The sequence below is a fragment of the Zootoca vivipara genome, chromosome 2, assembly GCF_963506605.1.
Source record: "Zootoca vivipara chromosome 2, rZooViv1.1, whole genome shotgun sequence".
NCBI classification, from domain to species: Eukaryota; Metazoa; Chordata; class Lepidosauria; order Squamata; family Lacertidae; genus Zootoca; species Zootoca vivipara.
In genome coordinates, this window is record NC_083277.1 from 11,068,861 (window position 1) to 11,096,532 (window position 27,672).

The 27,672-nt window shown below is 46.9% G+C and overlaps 1 protein-coding gene across 10 annotated transcripts in view; it reads left to right on the forward strand.

The window, feature by feature from the left end:
• TNXB (tenascin XB) overlaps nucleotides 1-27,672 on the forward strand; it is a 123,639-nt gene that overhangs the window by 74,190 nt on the left and 21,777 nt on the right. For 4 of the 10 annotated variants that reach the window (XM_035107281.2, XM_035107289.2, XM_035107292.2 and 1 more), the window contains 15 exons: nucleotides 873-1,184; nucleotides 3,442-3,726; nucleotides 4,312-4,599; nucleotides 5,484-5,771; nucleotides 6,278-6,565; nucleotides 7,876-8,154; nucleotides 10,440-10,730; nucleotides 11,929-12,246; nucleotides 13,143-13,454; nucleotides 15,578-15,892; nucleotides 16,727-17,029; nucleotides 19,040-19,366; nucleotides 21,175-21,465; nucleotides 24,108-24,392; nucleotides 26,874-27,161. In XM_035107281.2, coding sequence (XP_034963172.2) covers nucleotides 873-1,184; nucleotides 3,442-3,726; nucleotides 4,312-4,599; nucleotides 5,484-5,771; nucleotides 6,278-6,565; nucleotides 7,876-8,154; nucleotides 10,440-10,730; nucleotides 11,929-12,246; nucleotides 13,143-13,454; nucleotides 15,578-15,892; nucleotides 16,727-17,029; nucleotides 19,040-19,366; nucleotides 21,175-21,465; nucleotides 24,108-24,392; nucleotides 26,874-27,161 — 4,470 coding nt within the window. The remainder of the gene's footprint in view (nucleotides 1-872; nucleotides 1,185-3,441; nucleotides 3,727-4,311; nucleotides 4,600-5,483; nucleotides 5,772-6,277; nucleotides 6,566-7,875; nucleotides 8,155-10,439; nucleotides 10,731-11,928; nucleotides 12,247-13,142; nucleotides 13,455-15,577; nucleotides 15,893-16,726; nucleotides 17,030-19,039; nucleotides 19,367-21,174; nucleotides 21,466-24,107; nucleotides 24,393-26,873; nucleotides 27,162-27,672) is intronic. The other 6 variants (XM_035107284.2, XM_060269919.1, XM_035107287.2 and 3 more) reach the window with 6 other exon arrangements.

Below are 27,672 nucleotides of genomic sequence, written 5' to 3' on the forward strand. Positions count from 1 at the left end.
GATTGGCTGCAGGAGCTTCCTGCAGTCAATCAGAAGCCACGCTTTGGTAGTCAAACATTTCGGAAGTTGAACAGACTTCCAAAATAGATTCTGTTTAACTTCCAAGGTATGACTGTACTTACATTTTACATTTATCTTAAGATTGAGCTGAAAGTTCCTTCTCCCTCCCCGTCACGAACCACTTTCACAGCCCCGTTTGACATCACCAGTGACTCAGCCCATTTGCCCTCCATTTACGGCAAGTTTAAATGGGCCTATGTCAAAGGATTGCAGAAAATTTGAGATGGCAATGGAACCTACATAAACTCTAATTTGCTAAAAGTCTAACAACTCTCATCTCCTTTAACGAACCACAAATTCCACGTTTCTTTTAGCAGGGAGAGCATGACGTTTAGAGGGCCTCAGTCTCCCATGGTGTAAGATATCTGCACTGAATTTTCATAGAGCCTTATTTTTAAAAATCCAAAAAGTAAATTTAAAATTGCTGCAGAAATGCAACAAGCTGAATATGAGCGTAGCCAGAGGGGGCAGCTCCCCCCCATCAAGTAAAACAATAGAAATACTGGCCAAGCACATTGGTTTTGCTGCCCTAATAAAGTCCTGCTGCCCCCCCTAACAAAAATCTTGGCTATTCCCATGAAGCTGAACCCAAAACTTGAAAAAGGAGAAACTGGGAGAAACCAGTTTGCAAAGGTAACATTGACATTCATGGCTCCACCTCTTTTTGACTCTAATCACACCCACCATTGGCCTGGAGACTTTTGGAGGTGGACCGGAAGGGAATGCATCCCTCAGGCTGGTAACAGAGTCCCCTACCCCTGCCCCACATCTTGTCCCACTGCTATGGGGTTACACGTTCTCTCTGTTATTAGCTGCTGTAGGAACACCACCAAAAGCGACCACGGAAAAGGTCACCGTCGTTCAGCTCAGCCTGGACCAGCTGTCCGTTTCTGACATCACTAGTGACTCGGCCCGTCTCTCTTGGACCGTCCCAACGGGGAATTTTGACTCCTTTCTAGTGGAGTACGAAGATACAGATGGGAGGCCGCAGGCGTTGCCCGTGGATGGGGCTTCCCGCACACTCACTGTCCCCAACCTGGAGCCCTCCCACAGATACACATTTAACCTCTACGGACTTTACCGTGGCAAGCGCTATGGCCCCCTGCCAGTGGAGGCTGTCACAGGTCAGCAATGGATGAATTGGACTGGGCTGTGGTCTTCCCCCTCCCACCCCCAGCATACTTTTTTCCTTTCTTCCTCAGGGCGAATCTGCAGCATCGGAAGAAGATGCAGCCCAGCCTATGAATTTCTGTTCTCTTTCAGGCATACCTTTTGAGCGCTACACCTGAAGGGAATATCTTGGGTGGTGGGAGGAGAGAAAAACCTCTCTGTCCAGTGATAGCCTGGCCACAAGCAGATACTTACTTTGTACATTTATATTAACATTGAGCTGAAAGTTCCTTCCCCCCCCCTCCCTCATGAAGCACTTTCCCAGCCCAGTTTGCACTACATTTATGGCAATTTTAGTGGGTGGGGAGATAGAATGTAGAAAATTTGAGCTCACAAGCGGACTTGTATGGAAAATTGGGGTCAGTTACCCCACCACCATCATTTTTCTTGCTTTATTAATTAATACAACACAATTCTGTAGCTCCATGGTAGATCAAGTATTTTGGATGTAGGAGGTTCATGGCATAGATCTCCTAAGGAATCCTTGGCTCCCTTAACAAACTATAGCTCCCATGATTTATTTCAGGGGGGGAAATAAAAGACAGAGTTGGAATAAGGAAGCTATAATTGCACATATAGGTGGGACCCAGGTGGCACTGTGGTTAAACCACTGAGCCTAGGGCTTGCTGATCAGAAGGTCGGCGGTTTGAATCCCTGTGACGGGGTGAGCTCCCGTTGCTTGGTCCCAGCTCCTGCCAACCTAGCAGTTCGAAAGCACGTCAAAAAGCAAGTAGATAAATAGGAACCACTACAGCGGTAAGGTAAACGGCGTTTCCATGTGCTGCTCTGGTTTGCCAGAAGCAGCTTTGTCATGCTGGCCACATGACCTGGAAGCTATACGCCGGATCCCTCGGCCAATAATGCGAGATGAGTGCGCAACCCCAGAGTCGGTCACGACTGGACCTAATGGTCAGGGGTCCCTTTACCTTTACCTTTAATTGCACATTGTAGATGTGGCTTTTGTCATGCAGCGGAAGTTCAGCATTGAGGGTGCCTAATTGCACTTGAGACGGAGTTTCACATGCTTGTGCCCACACCACATAATGTGGGGGATTCTAGTCATTACAAGCTGTGCATCTCTGCTCTGGGGAACCACCACAACAGCCTTCCCCAAAAGATCTCGGTGATCAGATAGGGATACTGTATAAGGGATCAGTTGGTCCTTCAACAATCCTGGACCCAAGTTGTTAAGGGCCTTGTGAACTAATACATGACCCCTGAACTTGGCTTTCTAACATTTGGGCAACCCATGCAAGCTTTTAAGCACTAGATTTATGCAATTGCAACAGTCTCTCCCTATCAACAGGGTAGCCACAGCATTTTGCACTGGACCTGGCCCCAGGGTAGCCCTACACAGAGCGCATTGCAAAAGTCTAATCCTGAGGTTACCAGTGCATACAGATCACCACGGCCATAGCTTTTATGTATCATTCTGGGCGTCAGTCACCAGTGGTGATAGTTATTTGCAGCTTTGAAATACGGTGTCAAGAACTGCCCACGTGCATTTGCATTATCTTAATCTGGTCCTGGAGTTGACACGGGTGGCGCTGTGGGTTAAATTAAACCACTGAGCCTAAGGCTTGCCAATCAGAAGGTCGGCAGTTCGAATCCCCGCGACAGGGTGAATTCCCGTTACTTGGTCCCAGCTCCTGCCAACCAAGCAGTTTGAAAGCACATCAAAGTGCTAGTAGATAAATTGGTAAGGTAAACGGCGTTTCCATGTGCTGCTCTGGTTCTCCAGAAGTGGCTTTGTCATGCTGGCCACATGACCTGGAAGCTGTACGCCGGCTCCCTCGGCCAATAATGTGAGATGAGCGCCGCAACCCCAGAGTCGGTCACAACTGGACCTAATGGTCAGGGGTCCCTTTACCTTTACCTTTAATCTGGTCCTGGCAACTAGTGAATCTACAAACAGGTGATTTCTGCACCTGTTTCTGATCCAGTTGGCATTCTCCAGCATCCCTAATTACGAGTGCCTACTTTTTAGCCTTGCTGTTGGGGGAAAATAAAGGGTGAGTTAATCTCATCTTGCCTTTTGGTATAGCTCTTCAGTCTGTTCTATGCCTTAGGCAATAAGGATTAGGGGAGGCATACCGGGAGACCTTTTGCATTCTTCTAATCATGACTTAATTCTTACAGGAGCAGAAGAGTTTCAGACTGTTAAGTAGTACTTCACTCTTCACCCCCTTTTTCTCTCCCTCTATGTTTTAGCCTCCGCAGTGCCGCCGCCACCACAACCCACCATAGGCGAACTCTCAGCCATTGATGTTTCTAGTGATTCTCTCCGTCTCTCCTGGACAGTCCCCACTGGGAGCTTCGACTCCTTCCTGGTCCAGTACAAGGATGCGGAGGGGAAGCCTCAGGCCCTTCCAGTGGATGGAGGTTCTCGTGAGGTCACCATTTCTAGCCTCCTGCCTTCCCGTAGATACAAGTTCAATCTTTTTGGGATCTCTGGTCGCAAGCGGATTGGCCCCATTTCCACTAGTGCGGTCACAGGTCAGCTGAGGTCACAGCAACCATAATTCTTTCACAGGGGAAGCAGTTTATTTCCGTTCTGTCTCAGGAGCATGGGGGTCGCTGCGTCTCCATCTGCAATGCAGACCGGGGGTACATGCAAATATATACAAACGAAGAAGCCGCTGTGCCCCGGAAGTGCGTTTCCCCCACGTCATTCATTTTGATTGTCATATAGAATCATGGAATCATCGCGTTGGAAGGGAACCTGAGGATCACCTAGTCCTGCAATGCAGGAATATGCAGCTTTAGCCAACACTGACATTTTCCACGAAACCCCAAAGCGATGCTTGCTTGAGGGCATTGTGGGAGATTAAAATAGTGGCTAGGTCCATTTGCCAGGCAGTGTTGAAAGTCCCGGGAGGAAAAGGGGTGAAAATGAAGGGTGTCAGGACAAGCGGTCAGCAGCTGAGCCTGTAAGGGCCCTGGCAATGATGCCAGGTGGTGATGCCAGCACTGGGCAGAACACGATACCCTCTGGCATAGGTGATAAGTTGGAGGAAGCAGTTCTCTCTCTCTCTCTCTCTCATGGTGGCCATTGACTCCTTATTCTTCTCTCTGTTCCAGATCAACAGATGGTGAAGCCCACTCCACCACTCAAGCTCGGAGAGCTGACAGCTGGTAATGTCATGCCAAACTCCCTTGACCTCTCCTGGACTGTGGAGGCCGGGGACTTTGACTCATTCATCATCCAATACCAAGACGCTCAGGGCAAATCCCAGGTTCTCCCTGTTGACGGGCGCCTCCGCTCTATCCACCTCCACGACTTGGTCCCATCCCACAGATACCAGATCAACCTCTATGGTGTCTTGGGCCGAAAGCGTCTGGGCCCCATCTCCACCGAAGCAGAGACAGGTCAGCAACCATCCTTCTTGAAGACAGCCTCCTCCCAATCTGGAGGTCACCAGGTTTGGGCAGGCATTTGTCCTAGACGAGCGTGGCAGCATTCTCTCCAGGCTCACATTTCCATCTTGGCTTGAGGAACTGGATTTTCAGATGAAATAAACTTCCAAACCGCTTCTGTCTCTTCATGTGGTTGTATCCAGTTACTTTCTACTCAGAGTAAACCCAGGAGCATTAATGGAAACAACTAACTTTGTTCTATTAATATCAATGGGTCTACTCTAAGTAGAACAGGGCAAAAAGATACACCACAGGGTTAAAAATGTTGGCAAAGCTTTTAACGATTTTGGAAAGAATAATGCAGCCACGTGCTAATTCCTTTTTGGCAAGCCCCAACCTCATTTCAATTTATTTTAGGATTTAGTTTACCCAAAGCCTCCAGAACTGCTGTCCCTTTCAGAAGAGGCTAGTATGGAAAGGGACCTAGCTCAATGGAAAAGCAGCTGCTACCAAGTCGCTGTAGATCAGGGTTTCCAGCTCTTTTTTGGAGTATAATTCCCATCATCCCTGACCACTGGTCTTGCAAGATAGGGATGGTGGGAGCTGTAGTCCAACAACAGCTGGAGACCCAAGTTTGGGAAACCCTGGTTTAGACAATACTAGATGGACCAATGGCCTGACTGAGTATCAGCTACCTTCCCATGTTCCAAAAGCAGGGGGCACTTTGGGATCAGCTTTAGGAGAAAACGCTTGCTGCAAATTGGAAAGTGTCACATGGAGGTTTGCTTGCTTGCTTGCTTAAAGTAAAAGCACCAGGCCTGGAGGTGAAACACCCATCTCAAGGCCAGCCAAATATCACAGAGTACATTCTCATCTCTTCCTCTTCTGTTTTGCAGCCCCACTACCAACAACGCCTGCTCCTCAGCCCAGCTTGGGAGAGCTCTCGGTCTCGGATGTCACCACCGACTCTGTCCGTCTCTCCTGGACTGTCGACACTGGGAGCTTCGACTCCTTCCTGGTCCAGTACAAGGATGCGGAGGGGAAGCCTCAGGCCCTTCCAATGGACGGAGGTTCCCGCGAGGTCACTGTCTCCAGCCTCATGCCCTCCCGAAGATACAAGTTCAATCTTTACGGACTCTCCGGTCGCAAGCGTCTGGGTCCAGTTTCTACTGACACAGTCACAGGTCAGCACCGGGAGGTTCTAAAGACGTTCTGCCAGTCATAATACATGGTCAAGAGGCCACAGTTTAGGGGTATAGCTGCTGCTCTGTATGCAGAAGGTCCCAGATTCAGTCCCAACATCTCTTGGTAGGGCTGGGAAATATTTCTTGCCTGATACCCTGGAGAGCTGCTAGCAGTCAGTCTGGATACTACTGAACTAGATAGACCAATGGTCCAACTCAGCATAAAGTAGCTTTTTATTTTCCTGAGAACCACCCTGGTAGATCAAATGAATTTTTTCTCTATTATCTGACTCGGTATATAAGGCAGATTCCTCTATTCCTGAAAACCAACCTAGGACAGTTGAAAGTTTTATCTGCTACTGTCTGTTTCCTCAATGTCACCTCCAAAGGAGCCCTCAATTGCTCCCAGCCTGGGGAGCTCCCTGCTCCTGAGAACCTTCTGCTTCTCTTACCTCTTGCTTCCCCCATCCCTTAAGATGCACTTTCTCTATTTCTCCGTTTTTCAGCTGTACTACCAACAACGCCAGCTCCTCAGCCAAGCTTGGGAGAGCTCTCGGCCCTGGATATCACCACTGATTCCATCCGTCTCTCCTGGACTGTCCCCACGGGGAACTTTGACTCTTTCCTGATCCAGTACAAGGACGCCGAGGGCAAACCTCAGGCAATCCCAGTGGAGGGAGCCTTCCGCGAGACCATCGTCCCCAATCTGGTTCCTTCCCGCAGATACAAGTTCAACCTTTATGGACTCACTGGCCGCAAGCGCCACGGCCCCATCTCCACAGATGCCACCACAGGTCAGCTTCACTTGAAGAGCTGGGGCCCTTTTCCACGATCTATTTTCATGCAAAGATAGTGGCTGAGCCCACGTAGGGTTCTCTCAGGGATTGTCCAAACCCTGTGACCATCATCCCTTCTTCGTGTGCCTCCTATACAAGGAGTCCAGAGGGTGGCAACATGAGTAGGGGTCCTTGCTTCGGAGGCTCCCCGTTTGTGGAATGCTCTCCCCCAGGAAGCTCCCCTGGTGCCATCATTACATATCTTTAGGCACTAGGTGAAAATGTTCCTCTTCAACAAGGCATTCATCTGATTAACTTTCTATGGCTTTTTAAATGTGTTTGTGGGAGGGGCAATTATTGGTTTGTTTCATTATGTATTTTATGTTCCCATTTTGTACTTTTTCTGTTGTGATCTTCAGATGAGGGGCGGTATACAAATTTAATAAATAATAATAATAATCTTCATTCTGCATTTGCAGGGAGTCAGGCTTTCATTGTGGCAGCTCCCATGCTTTGGGACTATTGGTAGGGCTGGGAAAGATTTCTTGCCTGATACCCTGGAGAGCTGCTAGCAGTCAGTCTGGATACAACTGAGCTAGATGGACCAATGGTCCAACTCAGCAAAGATAGCTTCTTACTACCTTACGCTGTGGGTTAAACCACTGAGCCTAGGGCTTGCCGATCAGAAGGTCAGCGGTTCGAATCCCCGCGACTGGGTGAGCTCCTGTTGCTCGGTCCCAGCCCCTGCCCACCTAGCAGTTTGAAAGCACATCAAAGTGCAAGTAGATAAATAGGTACTGCTCCAGCGGGAAGGTAAACGGCGTTTCCGTGTGCTGCTCTGGTTCGCCAGAAGCGGCTTTGTCTTGCTGGCTACATGACCTGGAAGCTGTACGCCGGCTCCCTCGGCCAATAACGCAAGATGAGCATCGCAACCCCAGAGTCAGTCACGACTGGACCTAATGGTCAGGGGTCCCTTTACCTTTACCTTACCGCTGTATTGTTTTAAACAATACACTAACCCTGATGTCTATGTTCTCCCTTCACTGTTGATAGCAGTATATTCCCCTGAATATCACTGGGTGGAAATTGCTGCTGGTTTCCCATAGACATCTGGCTGGCCACTGTGGGAACAGGATTCTGGGCTAGAATGGGCCACTGGCCGGATCCAGCAGGGATCTTCTTCAATTCTTTTGATTCCTGCCGATCTTACATGCCACTGCCTGAAGAACCACCTATTGAATGATAAATAAGTTGATCACAGGAGCCAAGTTGGTGCTTACAAATTATTCATTTTTTGTTCTCTCTTTCTCTGTTCTCTACTCTACCAGTTGCAGAATTGCTGGCTGCACCAACCTTGGGAGAACTCTCTGTCTCTGATGTCACCAGTGAGTCTGCCCGCCTCTCCTGGACTGTTCTGGCCGGGAGATTTGATTCCTTCTTAGTCCAGTACAAGGATGCTGAAGGCAAAGCACAGCAGCTGCCCTTGGATGGAGGCACCTATGAGACCACCATCTCTGGCCTGTCTCCTGCCCGGCGATACAAGTTCAACCTCTACGGGATTGTAGGGCGCAAACGCCTTGGCCCTGTCTCTGCCGACACAGTCACAGGTCAGCACATGGCTCTTTGGCATTGGGGTGGTGGTGTAGATTTGGTTCAGTTCATATTTTAATGAAAAGCTACTTAATTTGCACTTCCCAAAATGACACACAAAGCGAAACACAACTACCCTTCAAAATCTGCACTCTTCCAAATGTTGCAGTGTGTATGAAACCAAGACAACCAAATAATGTGCACACAAACATGTGCAGATTTTTTTTGGGGGGGGAGTGTGAATTAAAATGCCTATGCTCAAGAAAATAACGTACGAAAATGTAGTTATGTTGGCTGAAATATACCTTAAAATGTGTATATTAGGTAAAATGTCATACAAATTTAACACTGGCAACAACCATTTTGCACGCATTCAAAGCACACACAACCATGCACATGTGCATTGCTGAGAGCCCGGAAATGGCAGGGAAAGGGGGGGGAACTAGGGTGGGCATATACATGCTCTGCCATCATGCGTAATGACCCTAGAACGCAACCCCTGCGCAAATCGGGTGTTTTCTGTATGTGCATTGGAAGAAGGCATGCTAAAATGCAGGCAAATTCTCACACAGGCTTTAAAAAAATTATTAGAAACTGATGCAGAAATTCGGAAAACCGAAGATTAGGGGAAATGGGAAACAGAGAGAAACTGAAAGTATCAAGTCTGTCCCTCTCTTGGCATAAAAAAATTCTTTCCAGTAGCACCTTAGAGACCAACTAAGTTTGTCATTGGTATGAGCTTTCATGTGCATGCACTTCTTCAGATATCTGAAGAATGGTATCTGAAGAAGTGTGCATGCACACGAAAGCTCATACCAATGACAAACTTACTTGTTCTCTAAGGTGCTACTGGAAAGAATTTTTTTATTTTGTTTCGACCACGGCACACCAACACGGCTACCTACCTGTAACCTCCCTCGGCATGTGTCTGGCTATATTAAGTTATTTCACATATTTCAGACAAAAAAAATGTATATGCAGATCCACATTAAAGACTCAATGGTCTCTTTTCAAAATGAAAATTTGCCAGGCCTGCTGCTAATACAGGCAATAGTGAGGTAAATATTGGAAGCATGGAAGGTTCTGCCAAGGTTGCAGAAACTGGGTCACTTAGGAGGCCCCTTTGATTTTATTTGTATTTTTGCCTGATGTTGAACTGTAAGGTGGATGACTGGCTTCCCAAATTGACCAGACGAAATCTCAGGCAGTTGTACATATTATAAAACAGATTTATTAAAACATTTATTGCAATAAATGGTGGCAGTGAGAATGAGTTTCTCATTCTGCCCGACCCATGGGCATACACAGAGTGCTTTTATAACAAAACTTACCCCAGCGCCACCCCCATGTAAATTACAAAGCTTATACAGGATGTGCTCTTGTGGTTTATGCTAGACAGGATGGAACAAAGGAACAAAATGTGGTGTAGCTAGAATTTCTTAGAAGTGCTGTGTGTGGTTAGATCTTTGCATTAGATGTGCAAACATGTTGTGCCTGTTTGCTTTCTGGCCCTGGTCATTGCCACCCTATATTCCACCCTATATTCTTTCTATCAGAGGCAGAGAGATTTAGAATTGAATATACAAAATGGAGTTCCTCTTGCTCTTAGGGCCTGACCAGGATTATTCTGGCTCTGGTCATTGCCACCCTATATTCCACCCTATAGAACTACACTCACCAGCACCGCTGCCATTTAAGTTTCCCTCAAGGCAATGCCTGCAATGCATGTCATTGCATCATGGGAAAATTCCAGTGGTCCCTCTGCCGGTGAGTCCGGTCAACCAGGCCTCACCCTTCTTTGGCTGGCCCCACTACTACTGGGCCACCCTGGCCTACCTGCAACTAGATGAGCTTGGCACCACAGGGGAAAGGAGGGGGCGAAGCAGGCCAATGCTGCTGGCGGAGGGGGTAGGGGTATCAGCCGACAGTTTGCCCTGACTCCTGGTGCTGGCCCTAAAGAAGCAGTTTGGGTGGAGTTTCATTCTATGTGTGAGATTTTGAGCAGAAAGTTAACAAGGGGAAGTTAATTATTTTTCCTCCTGTGGAGGCAAATTTGTGAGCTAAGTTCCTCAAGAGGAGGGAGCAACTCCTAAAGCAGTTTAAGGCTCTAGATAGCACCTGCCCTGTCTCAGACTTGCAGCCTCAGCTGTGCTTCTTACATGTCAATTATGAAAATCCCTGGCGGTGATGGAATTTGAACTCGGCACTCTGAGCTTCGAGTCTAATTTATTTGCCTCTGAACCCAGTGTACTAGCTGAACACAGATTTAATTCCTGTTTGTTTTTAATCTCTTGGTTTTCAGCAGCTGCAGTGTCTGGCGAAGGCCCAGTGAAGCCCAGCCTGGAAGAGCTCTCTGTCTCAGAGGTCACCAGCAATTCTGCTCTTCTCTCCTGGACAGTCCCCACTGGGGACTTTGACTCCTTCCTGATCCAGTACAAGGATGCAGAGGGCAAATCCCAGGCGCTGACCGTGGAAGGAGTTGCTCGGGAGGTCACTGTCCCCAACCTGGTTTCTTCCCATAGATACAAGTTCAATCTCTATGGGGTAATTGGCCGCAGGCGCCTTGGCCCTATTTCCTCTGAAGCCACCACAGGTCAGCAGAAGTATTCTCTCTCTTTTTCTGTTTTAGGGGCAGAAAGGAGGAAGCAAATTCTCTCACTGACATCCTCTTGCCTTCTAAGCTGTGTCTGCATCATCCCACTTCCATTTACAATTTGCCTTTTCCCACAGCTGCCACACAGGGGGCCGACATCTTCATCAAGCTATCCACTACATCCCCAAGGTCTCGTTCCGGGCCTGTCAATGCCAGTTCAGTCCCCACGAGTGTATATGTGAAATCAAGATTATTATTTTTTGCCCTGACATCCAGTACTTTATACTGGCTTACGTTAAATTGCCCTTGCCACTTTACTGCCCATTCATTCCGTTTGGAGAGGTCCTTTTGGAGCTCTTCCCAATCTCTTTTTGTTTGAAGCTCTCTGAACAATTCCGTATCCTCAGCAAAATTGGCCACCTCACTGCTCACACCTAACTCTCAATTGTTTAGAAACAAGTCAAAAAGCACAGGTCCCAATACTCTTCCTCGTGGGACTCCACTTTCTACTTTTCTCCATTTGGAGAATGTTTAGTCTTATGCTTCCTGCTACTTAACCAGTTCCTGATCCACAGAAGTTTCATGGACGTCTCTCAAAGAGTCTGCTGTCATTGTGAGGAGGCAATGCTTTCTGATTTATAGAGGGGGCACGTTTTGCAAAAAAAAAAATGTTTTAAAATACGAACTATTGGACTATGGTTGTGCACACAATTACTGATTTACAATGAGGCTGTGCTGTTCTTTTTCTCGGTATGGATCAAAGCTGGCTTGGGGGAAATGCAGTACCTGTATATCCTAAGCAATGACGGGGAAGATATAGGATAGATATGGATCAAGGCTAACATCATGTGTATCCCTCTACCCAAACCAGCGGCAGGAGCGCTCTAGATGCAGAGTAAATTAGAGTGTGCATGCAGCCTGAAAGTAGTTCTCTCCTTTTCCCTATTCCCTAATTTCCCATTTCCTCCCTCCTATAATGGACAGTGTTATAAGCAGCTGTGCTGAAGGAACTCTGCCACAAATGCACATTCGCTGCCTTATTTGCCTGTTATCTTCTTGCAGGAATTTTCTCCCATCAGGATGTGTTAGTCTGTTCATGCTTTCCTCCCTGTACTTCATAGCAAAATGATCCTGGTGGTTCATTTCTCACAACGGCAGGACCTTTTGCCTTGTTCCCACTCCCCATTTTTTCTTTTAGCTGAAGCCGAGGAGGACAACAAGGAGGGAGAAGAAGACAAAGATGATGAAGAGAGTGAGCCTAGCTTGGGGCAGCTCTCAGTCTCAGAAGCTAACAGCAATTCAATCAGTCTTTCCTGGAGTGTCCCAACTGGGAATTTTGACTCCTTCCTTGTTCAGTACGAAGATGGAGAGGACGAGGTGCAGACCATGCCTGTGGACGGTGGTTCCCGTGAGGTCACAGTCTCTAACCTGTCTCCTTCCCAGCGATACCGATTTGACCTTTATGGAATCTCTGGTGGCGAGCGGCTTGGCCACATATCCACTGATGCCTCCACAGGTCAGCAGTGCACACACAAGGCCCTTGCCCAACTCCTAGAGAGAAAAGTCACACCCACAGCACTATCACTCTGGGAACTGTAGTTTAAGGGTGCTGGGAACTCTAATTCTGTGAGGTCAGCACTCTTAACAAACTGCAGTCCGCAGGATTCTCCATGACTGCTAAAGTGGTCTAGTAAGTGCTTTAAATGTATGCTGTGGATGTAACCAAAGCGAAATGGCTGTTCACGCCTCTGCTGGGAGGATTTCCACTGTTTTCCATTTTCTTTTAGTAGATTAGACATGGGATTGGGGAGAAAGTCCATTCTGTTTGCATTCTGAAGTGAAACTACCGAAGTCACACTTCCCAAAACAAGATGCGAGCCAATACACAGCCATCCCTCGAAATTCACACTTCTATGGATTTTAAAGCCAAGCAGTCTGTACAAGAATGCATATACTGGAATAAAGTGTGGATAAAATTTCACATATTGTGTGGTGAAAATACCACACAATAATTGCATTATGTTAGGGGAAATTGCACTTGCTAAAATGTGTCCTGTACGCAAAAGCGTACAAAAATGTGTATATGAAGAGAATTTTGCACTAAGATGCAGATGAATTTTCATGAGGATGTTTAAAGAAATGAATTTGCTCCATCCTTGTCATCATTTTGGTTGCTCTTTCCTGAACCTTTACAATGCTCTTTTTGAGGTGACCAGAGCCTCACATAGTATTCCAAGTTATTTAAACACCCTGCAACCAAGATCAATAAAACTACTGTATGTCTGTCTAGTATTTTCCTCTTCCTGAAGTGCAATCTACTGTACAGTTTTGCACCCCTCACAGCCAGACGTTTGTTGATCATGGAAAGGGTGCTCCGCCAACATCTACTGTTGACTTTCCTTTTTTTTACAGCTCCGTTGACACCAGTGACAGAGAGGGGGGAAAGAGGAACGCCACCTCCAGGGTCTGACTTTGGGCAGCTCTCTGCTTCTGATGTCACCAGCGATTCTGTCCGCCTCTCTTGGGATGTCCCCTCTGGGATCTTTGACTCCTTCCTGGTCCAGTACAAGGATGCTGACAATAAACCACAGGCACTGCCTGTAGATAAGGAGACCAACTCTGTTGTGATTTACTACTTGGTGCCTTCCTACAGATATAAGTTCAACCTCTTTGGCTTGTCTGGACGGAGGCGCTTTGGCCCAATCTCAGTCATTGTTGTCACAGGTCAGCAGAGGATCTAAAAATGGGTGCCATTCTCTCTGTAGTTTCAAGACAGCTGTTTTCTCCAGTGCTCTTTTTCCTCCCCCCGCTTTCCCTTTCTTACTGCTTTGGTTGCAGATCTCTTTTTCAGAAAATGAACCGGCAGGAAAGTCAGAATCATAGAGTTGGAAGAGACCACAAGGGCCATCCAGTCCAACCCCCTGCCAAACAGGAAGTCCATCTTTCTTTGCATCTGGCCTTCTATCTGGCAAGATGGTGAGAAAGAAAGTATAAGGAACAGCAGCAGATACTATTTCAGATACCATTTAATTACTTTAAAAAACAAACAAACATCTAAGCAGTTTACATAAAGTCAGATTTTCATCAATAGCAATACAAGCAGATTTTCTGAAATGGAAAACACAACAAAATTATCAAAATATAGATTAACTTTTCAAAACAGATGTGCATCATATAGTTTACATGTCTAGGAAGGCTACCTAAAGAAAAAGATTTTTAGCAGGTGTCACAAACAGTACAATGGAGGCGATTTACTGAATATTTACAGACAAATTGTAAACAGTTAAAAACACTGGCAGGATTGCTGTTCTAAACTGCAGCTACATAAAGAAGATAAATAAATGAGAAAGTTAATTTAGTTTAGATATGCAGAAGATATTGAAAATAAATTTAAGGAACCGCAGAAAGGGGGAAGGAAGTCAAGTTTTAAAATGTCAAAATGACTGTAAAATCAATGAAATGTATATATCTGAAAAGTATAAATTAATTAAAACAACAACAGTACAACGGAGGCACCTGCCAAAAATCAACGGGCAAGGAGTCCTAAAAAGCAGCTCCTGCCACACAAAAATATCAATTTCTAACTACTACAGAATGTAAAAGTGTCAGTTCCACATAGTGGGCACATATGGGGTAAGGTGACCCTCAAAATAAGCTGGTCCCAAGAGCAACACATGGGCCAGAACCTACTCCATCCATTGAGCAAAGTATTATCTTCAGTTGGCAGATCCAAATATAGATAGATATAGATATTCAGTTGTAGCCAACAAAGTCATTTTGTTAGCGTGAGAATGTCCCCTTGTGCAGTGGGCCTTCTCCCTCTCTCCTTGAATGTTCTCCCGAATCTCTGGAGCAGTGTGAGAACATAGCAGAAGAAGAATCTGCTGGATCAGGCCATATAGCCAAGTGACCTGTTCTCACAGGGCCAACCAGGTGCCCATGGGCATAGCTGTCAAGTTCTCCCCTTTTTAAGGGAAATTCCCTTATGCTGAATAGGCTTCCTCATGAGAAAAGGGAAAACTTGACAGCTATGCCCATGGGAAGCCCACAAACAGGACTGAGCGCAAGAACACTCCCCCCCCTCCATCATGCTGGAATGGAAGTTTCATGGTGCAAATGGAAGTCCTTGTGTTAATGGGACAACTCCGTTAGGTGCCAGCCATGGCTACCCACTCCCCATTTCTCCAAGCAGTGATAAATTCCCTTAGTTTTAGTTCCCTTCAAATGAGGGAGCACTGGAAACATGTGGGGTCGTAGCCGACTACGTTCTACTCAAGAGTAGTCCCTGACCACTGGCCCTGTTTAGCTAGGGATCATGGGAGTTGTAGTTCCAAAGCATCTGGAGAGCCAAGGTTGCCTATGCCTGCTCTAGGGTCATCTAGTCCAGGCATCCCCAAACTGCGGCCCTCCAGATGTTTTGGCCTACAACTTCCATGATCCCTAGCTAACAGGGCCAGTGGTCAGATATGATGGGAATTGTAGTCCAAAACATCTGGAGGGCCGAAGTTTGGGGGTACCTGATCTAGTCTAACCCCCAGCGATGCAGATTTGGCCCTACCTCATTTGCTCTTCCCAAAGCAGCACCGCTGAATTGTCACGAGTGTTTAAAATGTGCAAATTGCCACAGAAGTGTGGAGAACTGAATCCAGGATTTGAAAAATTGGAAACTGAGAGATACCAAGATTAACAGATTTGTCTCTGGTCCTTGGGGTACTTATTTTGTTTTATTTATTGCATTTATGTGTCGTATACACTCCCCTCTGGTAGAATATCTGAAGGCCAATGCCCACTGCAATGTTATCCCTGCATCGGTCCCTCACTTGCCATTTCTGCTTTAATTCTCGCAGCAACACAGCTAAAGAGAGAGGAGGTGGGTGCAGAGGACTCTACCGGAAGGGAACCCCGCTTGGGACAGCTCTCGGTCTCGGAGGTCACCAGCGACGCTGCCCGTCTCTCATGGAGCGTCCCCGAAGGAAGCTTTGATTCTTTCTCTGTCCAGTACAGAGACGCAGAGGGAAAGCCACAGGCACTTCCTGTAGGAGGGGGCTCCCGTGAGGTCATTGTCTCCAACCTGGTCCCCTCTCACAAATACAAGTTCAATCTCTATGGTATCTCTGGAAACCAGCGTTTTGGACCCCTATCTGCCACTGCTGAGATGACAGGTCAGCAGCAAGTCCGGGAGAAATTGAGGGGGCGGTGTACTAATGATTTCACCTTCCACACTCTAACTGATCTTTTCCCCATTATTACATTTTATTAGGTCACTAAAACCCTCGGGGAGGATCAGTGCCTGTCCTGCTTTCTTCCTTTCCTGCTTCCTTTCCTGCTTGTTCCTCCCATTATAGGGCAAACAAGCCACTGCCCCATTGGACTCCACCTGTCCTCAGCTACCCCCACCTGTCTGTCGTCTTACAACCACCCCACATGGTGGCACAAGCTGTCAGCTTTCTCCTCCTCCTCAGCTGTTGCATTGCTCTTGTCTCCCACGGCAGGAAGGAGGATGGGAACAAATCTAGAATATGTTGGCTCTGCTTGTCATTTCCTCTGGCTCCACCTACTGTTGGCCTCCTGCCTTACGCACCACCACACCCAACAGACACAAGACACCACCATTCTTGGCTTATCCCTCTGGTGTCTGGCTCCTCTCCCATCCCACTCTGGTGCCTGGCTCCTCTCCCATCCCACTCTGGTGCCGTTGTCCAAGCCTTGACGACTTTATTGTGCAAGGAACACACTAGCATGAAGCCTTGATAGATCACTGGGGGGGGGCAGCATACAGACACCCCACATCTAGCCCTAGAAATTCCTGGCAGCTTGCATGTAGATGTGGGAAGTTTCCAACTGCATGTCACAGTTTCCCATATTTCCCTATCTATTGTGCTAGCATGCTTCCCTCCTCCTCCTAAAACTGGAGAGACCTGTAGAAGGCAAGAAACATCCATTGCAAAGATACCCCAGCAGCATTCTCTCCCTCACCATCTTCGTTTTAACTCTAGCCACAGATCCTGACGTGCAAGCGGTGGAAGGAAAGGTGGAACCTCGCCTGGGACAGCTCTCGGTCTCGGAGGTCACCAGTAACGCTGCCCGTCTTTCATGGAGCGTCCCCGAAGGAAGCTTTGATTCTTTCTCTGTCCAGTACAAGGATGCAGAGGGAAGACCCCAGGCACTTCCTGTAGGAGGGGGTTCCCGCGAGGTCATTGTCTCCAACCTGGTCCCCTCCCACAAATACAGGTTCAATCTCTATGGCATCTATGGAAACCAGCGTTTTGGACCCAACTCTGCCAATGCTGTGACAACAGGTCAGCAGCAACTGCTGGAGAAATTGGGGTGCTAGGGAGTACTAATGATTTCACCCTCCCTATCCCTTAACTCAACTTTTCCTTTTTATTAGGTTCTAGGTCAACTGCTAGTTTCTGAAACCATCTGTGGACTGATCACTGCACGTCTTTCTTTCTTTCTTTCCTCATCATCTGCTCATTCCCCTATCCCAGGCATCCCCAAACTGCAGCCCTCCAGACATAGCTGCCAAGTTATCCCTTTTTTTAAGGGAAATTCCCTTATGCTGAATAGGCTTCCTCGTGAGAAAAGGGAAAACTTGGCAGCTATGCCTCCAGATGTTTTGGCCTACAACTCCCATGATCCCTACCTAACAGGACCAGTGGTCAGTGATGATGGGAATTGTAGTCCAAAACATCTGGAGGGCCAAAGTTTGGGGATGCCTGCCCTATCCTGATAGGGTTCAGATCAACAGAATGCATGAAAATTTCACAATGTGGTTTTGGATGGGCACAGAAGTCAGCTTCCTCTGATTCACAGCATCTGTGTTACACACACACACACAGTTTCTTGACCTTGTGGTTTAACATAGAAGCTTAACAAATGCATCCAAATTTTGCAATTGGCAATGTCAGAAACGGAGCCCCTCTCTATTGAGGAACTAACTTCCCTTCAACCTGAACTTGTGCCCTAACTTGCTGGAACTTCTGGGACCTGACTGTTTCTATACTGAGAGTGGTTGTTTGCTTGGATTTAGCATTGCTTGGATTGTTTTGTTTTAAATTGTGTTTTAAATTTGTTCATCGACCACAAAAAGTATACTGTGGCATGAAATCCTAATTTTTGGTCCCATGCCACAGCATTCCTTCTGTGGGCGATGAACAAATTAAAAACACAATTTAACGCAAAACAATTGAATCAATACCATATCCAAGCAAACAAGATGCTGCACATTACAGCTATAATCATACCATTCTAATCACAAGAGGATCAGCAGTCTCATTGGGGATGGATGGGACCATTAAAGTCTGGTCCATCACAGTTCTGAATGGGAGCAGGACTCAGTCCATTCCACCCCATTCCTGTATGGATTTTAAAGCAAAAATCTTTTAAAATGTTTTTATTTCCTTTTAAAGGATAATTAAGTCACCCACAAGGCTCCTTGGTGCCACATGCTTAGGATGCAATGCAGCAAGTCCCCTAGAAGCAAGGGGTGGGGCAGAAATTGGGTTCAGTTCTCACTTTAATCTGAACCTACCCAATTCCCACCTTCTGAAACAAGAAGCAAACTGAAAAGCAGCCATCCTTTGGAGCTGGCACTTCTCCAAATTATGCAAAGCAGTTCTCCAGCCAAGCAATGCATTCAAAAATGCATTTACTAGCATAAAGTGTGCATTATAAATGCATTTATTAGTGAAAATGACATAAAAATGTGCATTGACAGGAAATACAAATACAGTATTAGGGGGGAAACACTTTGCAAAAATACATTGATTAGGTGAAACTGCAACGGAAAATGTGTATTTTTATATTTTTAAAGCTCAGGTGAACACTTTAACATAATATAATTACATAGACAAAGATTTTTAAAAGTTTAAAAAGAAAAATGTGCATGTTAGGAGAAAATCGCACTAATATGCTGATGAATTTTCATGAGGAGCTTTAAAAAAATGCAAAGTGGCACAGAAACATGGAGAACTGAACTGAAGATTGAAAAAATGAGAAGCTGAAATTGATAGATTGGTCCATTGCTGCTTGGGAGCAATGGAACTTGATGATGTTCTGTCACTCCCAGTGGGATATCGTACAGGAAAAAACATGGGTGACCTCATATAAAAACAGATGCCTAGAGTAGGCACGATTTGCATGAATTGTGCATGTGGAAATTTCTCCCCGCTGCTCTTTGTGTCTCAAGCATGAAGGGAGCTAAAGGTAGAAGCCTCCACCAAAAAACTACCCTGACCTCAAGGTCATGTTCCTTCTTAGAAGCTGTATCCCAACTTCCTCCACCGTCTTCCTCTGTCTTCTTATAGCTCCAGAAACAGCTCCACCAGGTGAGGAGGAGAAGAGGCCCGAAGAAGCCGCAGGCCAAAGAGTTCAGCCCAGCCTTGGAGACGCCACAGTCTCTGAGGTCACCCCAGACTCTCTTCTCCTCTCCTGGAACATCCAGGAAGGTAGCTTTGACTCTTTCCTCATCCAGTACAAGGATGCTGCAGGGAAGCTCCAGGTGTTACCTGTGGACGGCACCATGCGCTCCCTCCACCTCTACAACCTCATGCCATCGCAGAGATACAAATTCAACATCTTCGGAGTCTCTGGCTCTAAGCGCCTTGGGCCTGTCTCAACTGATGCTGTCACAGGTCAGCAGAGGCTTGTTCGTAGCTCCCTGGATGCCTTTCACTTTGGCCACATCGACACTGTAATCACAAAGGCTCCCCCTCTATGAGTTGTTGGTGTTTTAAATGACAGAGCCCCTGTATCCCTAACAGGTGCAGGAAAGGAATGTGAAAGGGGAACTTTTTTCCCAGGTTTGAAGTGTAGCAAAGAGGTCAGAAGGCCACCTTGGTCTAAGGTGGTGGTTTTCAAAACATCAGTCTTCAGAGAAGGGTTTCCAGGGTTTCCACATTCATTCATTCATGCAGACAATTTATATACCACTAAATTACAATTAACTATGCAAGAAACTGATGGGACGCGGGGGGGCGCTGTGGGTTAAACCACAGAGCCTAGGGCTTGCCAATCAACCAGGTCGGCGGCTCGAATCCCCGCAATGGGGTGAGCTCCCATTGCTCAGTCCCTGCTCCTGCCAACCTAGCTGTTCGAAAGTACGTCAAAGTGCAAGTACATAAATAGGTACCGCTCCGGTGCAAAGGTAAATGGTGTTTCTGTGCACTGCTCTGGTTCGCCAGAAGCAGCTTTGTCATGCTGGCGACATGACCTGGAAGCTATACGCCAGCTCCCTTGGCCGATAAAGTGAGATGAGTGCCGCAACCCCAGAGTCGGTCACGACTGGACGTAATGGTCAGAGGTCCCTTCACCTTTACCCTTATGCAAGAAACTTGGTGCAATAAGAATGAGTTAAAACTACAAAATGAGAAGTCCATTAAAAAAACCTTCAGCAGGCACTGGAAGTTAAATAGGGCTTGCTTGACATCAAGTGGAATGGGGTTCCACTGATTTTGAGCCCATAATACAGAATGCACAGCTCCTGGTAGATATGAGCCTTGCATCCGAGCTGCGGAGGGGCCACTAACCGTGACTCACCCAAAGGCCTCAGTAATTGGGCAGGAATACAGGGGATTAAGTAGTCCCTGGGGTATCCTGGAACAAAGATGTTAAGGGAATTGTAAATTAATGTAAGAACAGTGAACCTGGCTTGGTAGCATATGTGCAGCCAGTGAAAGCTCTTGAGTACCAAAGTTATGTGCCCATCAACAGTCTAGGTGCAGCATTTTGTACCAGGTGGAGCATTGACATGCTCTCTTGTTAACATTCTCATTGAGATTTTGAAAAAATAAACCAGAACATTTAAAAGCTAGGATATTGAGCAGGATATGCACTGATCAGAAATGAGTCAGTGTGAAACCCCAAAAATTTTTTGCAGGCACAAGAAATGTTGAAAACTCTGATTGCTCACATCCACATCAAGAGAGGAAATCGTGAACGTGCAATAAAAAGGGGTGTCTGGACGGAGCCCAAACCAAAGAACCACTGACAAGTTTCTACGGAACCCAAGCATACCTTTAAAATTACCATATTTTTCCGTGTATAATACTCCCCCATGTATAACATGACCCCTATTTTTTGGGACTCCAAATAAAGAAATCCTCCACATGCACTATACGTGTATAACACGACCCCCAATTTTAAATAGGAGGGAATATACTCTTATATTTGGTCCAATGCACAGAGTTATTAAAAGGGGCACCAAGCACCGTATCCCCTCTCCCCCCCACCCACCCAAATTATGGTTCAAATCCGTCTCCACTCACCAGCTTCCTCTCCTGATTTCAGTCCAGCAGGTTGACATTCTCTATTGTGTTTCTCCCGGTTGAGGTATCTTGACAATTCTTTTTTTTAATGAAACAAAATTAACAGCACTTTAGGCTTTCAGCTTGTGACAACAACCACTTCGTTTTCTGCTCTGCACCCTTCTTTTCCCCTCTAGCCCCAGAACCAGCACCAAGCGAGGAAACTCAGCCCAGGCTCGGGGATCTCTCTGTGTCCAAGACCACCAGCGACTCCGTCAGCCTCTCTTGGAGCATCCCTGCGGGCAACTTCGACTCTTTCCTTGTTCAGTACAGAGACAGAGAGGGCAAGCCCCAGGTGCTTCCCCTAAATGGTGATTCCCGTGACGTCACCGTCCCCAACCTGGCTCCTTCTCACCGATATAAGTTCAACCTTTATGGCATTTACGGACACAAGCGTCTCGGTCCCATTTCCACAGATGCTGTCACAGGTCAGATGGCACCTTCACTGGGGGGGGGGGCAGGGATTCTTGGTTTGGAAAGCTATGGTTCTCTCTCTCTCTCTCTCTCTCTCACACACACACACACACACACTTTCTTTCCTTAGCGGAATGGTGGCAGCTGCATTATGAGAAACGTAATTCAAAAAAGAAAGAAAGAAACCTTCCTCTCACATGAATTGTGACTTCAGCTTAACAAACTATTCTTTCCTGTTAAAGCCCTATACTGTACTGTTAACTGTATTTATATCCCAGCCTTCCTCCAAGCAGGTTCCTCCTCCCTTGCTTTATCCTTCCAACAGCCCTGCAAGGTGGGCTAGGGTGAAAGATAAGGGTTCTCCTTGCTCCACGGCCTGGCAGTCCTAACTGCGCTCGCTCCGTCTCTTTTTCAGACCCCGTTCACTCAGAGAGCTGTTTAAAGGGAAGAGGGAAGAGGAAATACAGCCTGTTCTTGTCGGTGCCATTTGCCACAGGGTGCACTCCAAGCACCAGCCTGTCAGGAACTGGCTAGGCACGCTCTCCCAGGGGCCACAGCAACAAACGCCCGTTTAGACCAAAGGCCTTGGCTTTGCTCCAGCTGCCCCACTTGAGTCCGCAATGGAGTGTATGAGTGGGAGACTCACAGGATGGAAAGCTCCCTCATGAAACTATTCCTCCATGTAGAAAACTAATACGTCAGCTAGGCCCAAACCCTTGTCCCTGGCATGTGCCAGTTTGCGGTGTAGAGATAATTTCTTTTCAGTCGCATGAGCCCTGCCTTGCCCCCACGGCCTGAGTAACTCGCAATGTGCACGCATTTACTTGTACACATTCAGCCTTATGCGCTTGGCAAAAAAAATTTTTTTAAGGCGGCATGTGTCGGAGGGGAGAGACTTTGGCAATTCCCCCCCCCCGCCGCCCATGCGCTTTGACTGTATGCAATTTTGGCTTTATGCACTATCCCCAGAACGTAACCCTCATGTAAATGGAGAGTCATCTGCAGTGCTTTTTTCCCTTTTAAAAATGTTTAGGGGTACTCTCATTTTCCTACTCATATTGAAATACTGCCCCTGAATGAGGCCAAACTTAGATTCACAAAATGTTTAGGGGTATGCATCCCCGTGCATCCCCCCAGAAAAAAGCACTGGTCGTCTGTATAGCGTCCATGACCTCAGAGGCAATTAGGCCTCAGCCTGTGCTACAAAGGATCTCCCACCTGCAGGCCCCTCGGGTCCTGACTGTGCTCTTAGACCCTGATAAACCATAATCCCCGGATTCCCATATTTCATTAAAGAGAGGGAGTTCTACAAGCCTTTGAGACATGAGGCAAAATCCTAGTTTTCTCATTTTTTGTGTGAGAAGCAAGCCTGCTCCCCTCCTAACCTTCCCCACCCTCCTGCCACTGGAAACATTCCTGCAGCTGCCCTTGACTGGCTCCAGGCTCTTCCCAGCTCTGCAGGCTCTTTTCCCTGATTTCTTAGCACTGCTGGGAGAAAGTGTTCCTGCCCTTTCTCCTGCCCATCTTGCTTGACTTTTGGGGACTGGCCAGAGCTTGATCCCCAATCTCCTGTTTTCCCTCCCTCCTTGATCAAGCACCTCGGCCTCTAGGGCTGGGTGGGGGGCACTCTGAGAAAGACCCAACTCCTCAGAGTGTCGTCCTCCTGAGAGGCCCTGATGGCCATGAGGGGATGATAACCCTCCAAGGCGTCTCACGCTTCTCTGTAAAGAAATATGTATCCCAGAACTGCTTTCCCTGTTCATGTTACCATATTTGGGCCTGTTCCATCACTTCCCAGTATGTCCCAATTCACAGCAAGTGAGTATTGGAGGCCAACTACCAATGTGGGAATATCTCCTTGTTTGAACAATTACTGCTGCTGCTCAAATTACGAGGGCTTTAAACCCACAAGACCTCTGGCCTTCTTCAAGTTTCAACCAAATCATGCACAGGCACCTAATAGCCTTCTTTTAAACAAAAAACAAAAAAACAGCTCTTATAATGGCAAAAGTAACAATTTGGGTCTCATAGCTGGGTCACAGTCTACCCCAGGCACCCCCAAACTGTGGCCCTCCAGATGTTTTGGCCTACAACTCCCATGATCCCTAGCTAGCAGGACCAGTGGTCAGGGGAGATGGGAATTGTAGTCCAAAACATCTGGAGGGCCGAAGTTTGTGGATGCCTGGTCTACCCTAAAATGAGACATGCCAGCAGCAATGTTTGGGGTGGACTTCATTACCATTAAGCTGTTACCAAGCTGAAGTCAGTTGAAACGTGTGGCTTTGTTTTTTGGGGGAAAACAACATTGACAAACAGATGTGCTTTGTCATTGGCCCTCAGCAGATGGGTCAGGGCCCACTTTCAGGCTGAAGCCTAATCCAAAGTGGGTTGCAATAGCAGCAGTACCGCCATGTAGCAAAAAATATATATTAAGAAATGGTCCCCAAGTGCATCTATGTGTGTTAAAAGTGAGTTCCAGGTCTGAAAAGATTGAAGGCTGCCGTGCTATATAATACTGTAACTTCTCTTTTCAGTTTCTTTCAGCTGTTTCTGTGTTCTTTATATCTGTGTTAAATGACAAGATTTGCCAGTAACTGCTCTCTGCAGCTTCACTGTTAAAATATTTTTAATCCGACATCTCATGTCTCTGTTCCAGGCACCCAGCCTGGGGCCCTGACTCAGCTGAAGTTCGGAGAATTGTCAGCCCGTGACATCACCCCAGAATCAGTCCTCCTCTCCTGGACCGTAGAGACTGGGAATTTCGACTCTTTTATCATCCAGTACCGGGATGCGGATGGCAATCCCCACGCTTTGCCCGTGGATGGTGGCCTGCGCTCGCTGCGGCTTCATGATCTGGTCCCCTCCCACAAATACAGGTTCAACCTCTACGGCGTCTCGGGCCGCAAACGTCTCGGGCCCATCTCTACAGAGGCCACCACAGGTCAGCCCTGGTGGTTCAGGGGCCACCTAGCAACCATTTCTCTAATTTCTCTTTTCATTCTAGGTCTCTCTCACACACAAATCGCTCTCCCCTCTCCCCAGTAGCCCGTCTTGAGAGCTGTGGGCTTTGCTGATGCTTTTCTGTTTTGGATTTCAGCTTGCCACTGGGAAACACATAATAACAGTAGACCCCATCTACTATGGCATTGTTGGCAAAGTTACTTAAATAACGCAGTCGGAGCCCAGAGAGAAAAGTCTTGATAACGCTTTACTGAGAAAAAAAGAAAGAAAAGAGTGTGTCATTTGATGAGAAAAGAACAGCAAAGCTTTGTCTTTCTTACGAAGTTCTAGCCCTGCACACAGCACAGAGACATTCAACCAAACATACAGAAGAAAACGCCCTCAGAAATACACAGCAGTAAGAGCATGCACTACCTCAGTGAGGATCATGCCACTGTGCTTGGTTGCTGGGCAACACCTCCCCACATGACCCTCTTGGCTAGTTGACTTCAACCCTAACAAAATTAACTCCTGTTCTTGCACTTCCCAACAGGCATCATGCCTTTCCTCAGCATGCGCTCACAGAAAAGGACCCCCTTAATTTAATTTAGGGACCCAGGTGGCGCTGTGGGTTAAACCACAGAGTCTAGGGCTTGCTGATCAGAAGGGTGAGCTCCCGTTGCTCGGTCCCAGCTCCTGCACACCTAGCAGTTCGAAAGCACATCAAAGTGCAAGTAGATAAATAGGGACCGCTCCGGCGGGAAGGTAAACAGCATTTCCGTGCGCTGCTCTGGTTCGCCAGAAGCAGCTTTGTCATGCTGGCCACATGACCCGGAAGCTGACTGCGGACAAACGCCGGCTCCCTCGGCCTATAGAGTGAGATGAGCGCCGCAACCCCAGAGTCGGACACGACTGGACCTGATGGTCAGGGGACCCTTTACCTTTACCTTTAATTTAACCCTAATTTAAAGGATCCCCTTAATTTAATTTAACCATTGCTGTTACTTTCTCAATCCATGTTTTAAATTTTTATTTCTGCCAATCCCACAGCTCTCTATTTCCCGACTTCGAGAAATTCACCTGCTCACTTCCTGGCCAAACAGTCATTTTTTAATATATATATTTTTTAAAATCCCCTTACATTTCACATATTAAAATGACATATTTGATTTTCCTTCCCCCCCCCCCCCATTTCTCATATTCTCATATGAGTCCGGGTGTGCATGTGTTCACAAATACGTCATTTTTATCTTTGAAATGTTGGAGGATTTTTTTAAATAAAAAAATGACCTAACTGAACTGCCTTTCTTTTATGTGTTAGGATGCTTAGACAAAGGATAGACTGAGGCACAAGGTTTTAAGAGAAGCCATGCAATGTGCCTTCTGGGGTCGGGGAGAGGCTCTTCCCTGGGCTGTCCACCCCCACTTACCCTAGTTGAACTCTCTTCCCTGCAAAGGGATGTGGGTGGTACTGTGGTCTAAACAACTGAGCCTCTTGGGCTTGCTGATCAGAAGGTCGGCGGTTTGAATCCCTGTGACGGGGTGAGCTCCTGCCAACCTAGCAGTTCAAAAGCATGCCAGTGCAAGTAGATAAATAGGTAGATATGGCGGATTGAACTTGACCTGCATGCATGGTAGCTTCTCTAGCAATGAGCTCCAGTCCTTTGCAGAATCTTTATTCAGCATTTCACATATACTATACCTTAAAGATAAAGGGACCCCTGGCTGTTAAGTCCAGTCGCGGACGACTCTGGGGTTGCGGCGCTCATCTCACTTTACTGGCTCACCTATTAATCTACTTGCACTTTGACGTGCTTTTGAACTGCTAGGTTGGCAGGAACAGGGACCAAGCAACAGGAGCTCATCCCATCGTGGGGATTCAAACCGCCGACCTTCCGATCGGCAAGCCCTAGACCACAGCACCACCCGCGTTTTAATACTATACCTTAGGGTTGCTATATTTCAAAAAGTGAAAAATCCAGACACAAAAGTTAGGCTGTGTCCGAGAAATTCTGGACGTATGGCAGCCCTACTATACCTGTTGTATTCTAAGCCCCAGTATCACTGCTTCATTACCTTACTGTATACACTTCTGCACAACAGACACTACTCCCCCTGGTGGCTGATGTATTAATTAAATCTGCAATGTTCCTGCATTGATTTTAAAGGAAAATGAGTAGTGGTTCTGCTGGTTAATGACACCATTTAACCCAGGATTTGGGGTGGGGGGTGAGGGTGGGGAGACCTTAGATGCATTTTAAATATATGGATATGGTGTGGATTGTGACCTGAGAAATATATTTATGCTACTGTTTCTTCTTGAGTTTTTCCAATGGACCAGGCATGGGTGCCTGGAATTTTTTGCCACTGCAGATTAACCTGGCTGTTCCTTTTTAGATAAAAGATAATGTGGAGGTGAAATAAAGGCTTTTATCAAAGCCTCATTGGTTCAAGCTTCTGCCTCTCTCTTTCCTGTCCCTAGCCGCTTCAGAACAGCCAGCCCCTCCCAAGCCCAGTCTGGGGGAGCTCTCAGCCTCTGACATCACCAGCACAACTGTCCGTCTGTCTTGGAGTGTCCAGTCCGGGGATTTTGACTCTTTCATCATTCAGTACCGAGATGCAGAGGGCAAAGCTCAGGCACTGCCTGTGAACAGAGACTCCCGCGATGTCATAGTCTCCAGCCTGGTGCCCTCCCATAAATATAAGTTCAACCTATTTGGCATCTCTGGACGGAAGCGTCTTGGACCCATTTCCACTGAAGCAGTCACAGGTCAGGGACCCAGAATTCCTGGGGAGGGTATAACACCTCCCTCTTCCCTGGTTTTATTCATTTGATTTTATCCTCCTTTGAGACTCTTTCACTCCTGCATTCCCAGTACCTATGCATATCTACAACATAGCTATATAAATATAGTATAGATTTATCTTGACTGTGAATATCTTGTATCCTGCAGTTCTCACCTCTGTACCAGTTATGGATGATGAGCAGATCTGCAAAGTTGTTCTTATATTCCACATCTTACCTGCAGTTTTAATAATTTCCCAAACTTTACTCCACTTTTGCTAACCTGTTTGAACAAACAGGGCTATATTGGGGCTGAATCTACTGGTACCGTTGCCTTACTCCATAGCTGCAGAACACGATACTTATTCCATACCTGTAATAAATTGATTTTTACTGTGGCAGAACCTAAACTTTGGAACTCCCTGCCTTTAGACATCAGGCAGGCACCTTCACTGCACTCATTTCAGCACCTGGCTGTAACATGTAAACATTTTAT